At 38.4% G+C, this 5,282-nt stretch overlaps 1 protein-coding gene across 1 annotated transcript; it reads right to left on the bottom strand.

Annotated features, from left to right (window-relative positions):
- Positions 1–3,587: 3,587 nt before the first annotated feature.
- Positions 3,588–4,410, bottom strand: LOC122030124. Its single transcript, XM_042589277.1, has 2 exons — positions 4,200–4,410; positions 3,588–4,131 (listed from the first exon to the last, which is right to left on the bottom strand). The coding sequence occupies exons 1-2, from the start codon at positions 4,372–4,374 to the stop codon at positions 3,944–3,946; spliced, it is 363 nt and encodes a 120-aa protein (XP_042445211.1). The 5' UTR covers positions 4,375–4,410; the 3' UTR covers positions 3,588–3,943.
- Positions 4,411–5,282: the final 872 nt, after the last annotated feature.

Raw genomic sequence — 5,282 nt, 5'->3', positions numbered from 1 at the left:
AGGGTGGAGCCTGATCGGTCCAGGTCTAGCCGTTGAGACACAACGGCTAGATTTCTTCTTTCTTCTTCTTCGCAGGTTCATATAAATCAAGGGCCTCTACAGTAGAGCGGATTTCTTGCTCTTGCTCCTTCTTGTTTCTTGCGATCAGAGCTTTGCTGAGCTCTCCATTACTGAAGCTTCGTGTGAGCTTCCCTCGGCTGGACTCCAACTGATCAGTTGCTACTGTTGTTGGCGTGAAGTGGTTGCTTCATCACCAGTCGACGAGAAGGCAAGCAAACTAGTGTTTTTACATTCATATTGTTCTTGGCTTCTTGCTGTATTTCTTGTACACTAATCTTGCTGTTGCAAGAGAGATTGTGTCGAGGTTTCTCCACCCAGAAGGAGTTTTTATTAGTCGTTTTTCCGGGGTCTCCTCCACCGACGGATTGATAGGATTCGTCCACCTTACGGACACGCCGAGGAGTAGGAGAATCATCTCCGAACCTCGTTATGTCATCGCGTTTGAGGTTTGATCTTCTCCATTTTCGTTTCTACTTTTTATTTCCGCTGCGCTAACTCAAATTGTAGGAAGAAACGAGAATTTGGGGTCGGCTATTCACACCCCCCCTCTCTAGCCGCGTCCGAAGGTCCTAACACAATCCTCCTTGTCGGTGGAGAAACCTCGCCACAACTCGATCAAGAATACTTGGATTGCTAGAGCACTAGATCACTACTAATTAGACTTTAACCAAGTCTAATTTCGTCACCTTGGTCGGCTATCTCAAGCTCCTTCTTATAGAGCTAGGAAGAAATCAGCAAGCTGATTTGCCCGTTACCAGTCGACTGGTCCTTTCACCAGTCGACTGGTGCCAGCCCAACGACATGCCAACGGCTATCTACCAGTCGACTGGTCCCAGGACCAGTCGACTGATCCCAGCCATTTCGGGCACAGAGAGCTTCTGTGCTCACCACCAGTCGACTGATCCCAGTACTAGTCGACTGGTACAACCCTATACCTAAGGTTCCCATCCCGAGTACATTTCTCTCAGTACTCGGACCCTCACGACTCACTTGACTCTTCTTTGCAGCTTTGACATCTTGTCTTCAAGCCTACTTCCTTTGGCTCTCGTCCCTTGGATGCATCCAAGCCCGCGGCTCGTCCACAATGCCATCCTTCGAATATGCCTCGAAGTCGCTTCCCTCGGCCCTTGTCCTTGCTGCCTTGTCCATGGTCCCTCGGATGCTCCATCCTTCACCAGACCCGAAGCCATCAAGCTGAATCACATGTGTATCCTGCAAACCTGCACACTCACATGCGCATATCAAATAACGAGGGTAATCCTAACTTAAACTCTTTGCCAAAATACCAAAACACATGGTCGAACAGACCATTGGGATTGCTCCAACACCAAGGACACTTTCACCCACACATTTAAAAATAATAATAAATAAGACTTGGAGTGGAGATAGAGCTAAAGCAATTAAGATTTGGATTAATCTTAGATTTTAATTTGTAACTTAGATTTTATTAGTTATGTATATGCTCTCTCTTTATATTATATGCCTTTTTAGTATATCTAATTAAAATTATATGTGTTTCTAAAATATTATTTTTGTAAATTTATTTTAATTTTTCTCATGACAATACATGAGAAATATGATGAGCAAGAGCTATTGATGATAATGAGGGATCTAAACCTCTGTAGGTAATAATACGAGTATATGGCTGGAGGCGAGTAGGGGATCGAAATGAGAAAGGATATTGGGAATGAGTTTTTTGTGAAGAATCCATATAATTACTAGTACATCGTCTTCCACCCCAACAACAATAAGGGCACAAATAGAAAACTTGACTAAAGAGGTTAGCAATTTGAAGGGGATAATATTACAAATGGATCAAAATATGAGACAAAGAGATCTGAAAATTAGTGAATTATGTCAACAACAGAACTTCATAATGCAACATCTTTAGTTAAGTGTTCCGTTCCAAGTCAAATTTCTCTCGGTTCTGTTGATGATGGTGACGATGATGATGATAGTTCTTCATGAATTTATTGTGTATGAATGTTGTTTATTTCAAAATTAGTTTTTTTGAACATTTGTTATTTGATTGAGTTTATAAATCCTTTATTTTTTATTTTTGATTAGTACTATTAATTTGTTTCGAACATGATTGGTAAGGCAAAGGAATGCAGGGGAAATTGGAAATAAGGGTGTAGTGTTTGGTTTATGCATGTTTCATTTTTATTTTCTGGAAAACGCGCATTTTCTAGAAAATAGAAAATGATTTTTCATCATTCTTTATTTTTTCAGAAAATGTTATCTATTTTTTTAGAAAATAGATATGAAAAATATAAATCAAACACCATTTTTTAGAAACGCGGGGTTTTCAAAAAATGAAAATGTAAATGAAAAATGTGTGAACCAAACACATCCTAAGTTTTTATATATTTAGTTTTGTGTAAGTTTATATGATTTTATTTTTAGCTAAAAATGATACTTTATATTTTTTTGTTTTCTGATGCAAGAAAAGCAGAGGAGAAACTATGAAAGAAGAAGGAAGTGTATGCTGAAGAAGAAGAGGATCATGATCTCTTTTTATATCTTTCGGTTGTTTTGAGACCATTTGGTATGAGATATTTTAATTTGGATATCATGACTTGTTGAACTTAAAGAATGTTAGATTATAATGTTGAATATTTTTGGATAGGATAACTTGTTTGAGATTATTTAAGTTTGTTTGTTTTATATTTTTATCTTTATGTGTTGTATGAATAAGATACTTAGAGAATATATGTATATATATTTAATTTGTTGTAATGTATGACTTGAAATTTTGTGTATGGATTTGAAATAAACATCTTTGGTTGTACTATTTGTATACACGATAAAATGAATAAATGGACAGGTTTTGTAGAAAAAGTTTGAGTTTTGTGATGGAAAAATTTTATTGCAAAATTATCATAAATATAATAATATTTCGCAAATGTGTGATTAAAATGAGTTTTCGTCCGAATCCTGAGACCAAATATGTTTCATTGTAAATTTATGATGAATCAATTTCATCGTAAATCTATGACGAAACCTTTCTTCCGTCGAAGATTTGTGTTTGGGAATTCTACATGAATTGTGCACTAAATTTTGTTTCCGTCACAAAATTGTAACGAATTTTGCAATAGAAAAAAGTTTATTGTAAAATTTACAATGAATTTATATTATTTCATTGTAAAATTTGGCGATGACTTATTCACGAAAAAAAAATTTTCTTCGCAGATTGGATACAATTTTTTTTTGCAACGAATTGTTTTTTAAAATTCTGTCACATATGACAATGGACTGAATACATTAGCAAATAGATAGGGGCTTTCCCGTTTTAACCCTTAGAAATTTTGCTATCATTTCTTCATGAGTTAATGAGCTAGAACATACATACAAAGTCACTATATATGCAATTAATCATCAATGAATTCTATAATTGGAGATTATGATGAAATGATCAATTCGAAAGAGGCTAGAAGCAAGAACACCTGAGAGTACCGATGGAGTTACCTAGTAAACAAACAAAAAAATCATGAAAGAAATTATCTTTTATTGATACATCAGCTCTGTATGCCGAGATTAATCTCTCTGGATTTTACATATATATACTACTTAAGCCGCGGTATACAAATCCACAGGCATATAATCCATGCTTAATCAACATATATAAACTACTAATTAATTAATTAGATATAGATAGATCTCTCCTGGAGATTCTAGAAATTCAAAGCCTTTTCTCGTTTCTTGTCTTCACTACTTGGTCAATTAACCTATACATCGACCTCGAGCGCAAACCGAAAGCAGAAAAAATAAAAATTTAAGCCAAAGAGAACTTGTGCTAGCTTCGAAGAAGAATATTTATCCATCCTCGCGTCACTTATGTAATTTCTCTTCCCAAAGGGGGCATTTTGGTAAAGTTGCAAAGCTACCTGTTGTGGAGTGGATCCGGGCAGCTCGGCACCCGCCGCTTGCTCTCTTCCAAACCACCGCCTTCCGCCGCCGCCGCCGCCGCCTTTACTACCGGAGTAGTAGGAGGAGGAGGGAAGAAGGGGAGTGATCTCCTCCCCGGAAGCGGCCGCCGCTCCCCTCCGTAACCCCGAATTGCGGCCTGATCTGCTTGACCGTTAAAGCACAATATTAACCACACACTCATTAGCAGACCCAGGGACCGCGCCGCCCACCTTCCGGCCATCGGCACCGCGTCACGCTGACGGGATTATGCTCATGACCGCTCCCTCCGCTGCCGCCGGCACAAAAAGATTGCTGACTGATCGAGTATACTCCTCGTCGTCGGAGGAGGATCCTGATAAGGACGCCCGCTGCCCTTATGAGGCCGTGTGCTTGGGTTGTGGCCATGATATGCGCGTTTATTTCATAAATGCCCCTGGTACGTCGCCGTCGATGGCGGAGCGCTGTCGTTTTGGCAGTGCGCTGCATATGACATACGTGTGGGGGTGTCAAGTAGGAATTTAGACAATATGGCGTGTAAATCGCAAACATGGCTCCATGCTAATAAAACCAATTAATTAAACAGCTGGAAGTGTGTTCTTATGACTAGGTGTTGAGCGTACTTTTTTTTTCGGCTTTCTGGAAAATAAAATAAAAGGTGTCTAATGTCCTCACAATGTGACAAATTCTCAATCCACCGGCATATTTTTCGTATATCTTGTCCTTGGGACAGTTGGACTTAAATTCGGAGCATTCATGTTTCCATGGAGCGAGTTAAAACGGAGAAGATGATTTATTGGACAGATTGTTCTAATGTCGACGGGATGAAAACTACTAGCTGAAAAAAATTGACTTAAAGTAGTCTTATGTGTCGAATGTAATATCAGTAATTAGGTCAGTGATGGATCATTGGCACAGACACTATAACGTTCAAGTCAGTGATTCAATTGAAGGTGATAAATAGTTGAATGAATAGTAATTATGGGTGTATAAAGTTATGCAGTATTGTGTACCTGTGCCTATAGATAAAGACCCTATTTTATAGTGTTATTATTTTGTCTGTGCATGAATCTCAAAGCATTTTCATAAAAGACATATCATAAAGATGCTTTGATACCTTTCCTAAAATAGACTCATAATTTCTATGTAGAAGCTTCTGCCGTACCACTGACAGAAGAAATATTCCTTTAATTCCCTGACCGCTATTACACAAAATGACAAGAAGAAATATGGGGTCGTTGGGTTGAAGGACCCCTAGCATGCTTAGCTAGTAAGCTGATCGGATTCTCTTTGACTGTTCGATCGACTGTCGTATG

This window comes from Zingiber officinale, chromosome 10B, assembly GCF_018446385.1.
Source record: "Zingiber officinale cultivar Zhangliang chromosome 10B, Zo_v1.1, whole genome shotgun sequence".
In the NCBI taxonomy this organism is placed as follows: domain Eukaryota; kingdom Viridiplantae; phylum Streptophyta; class Magnoliopsida; order Zingiberales; family Zingiberaceae; genus Zingiber; species Zingiber officinale.
Note: the sequence above shows the minus strand (reverse complement) of the source record. Positions and strands in the feature narration are given on the sequence as shown.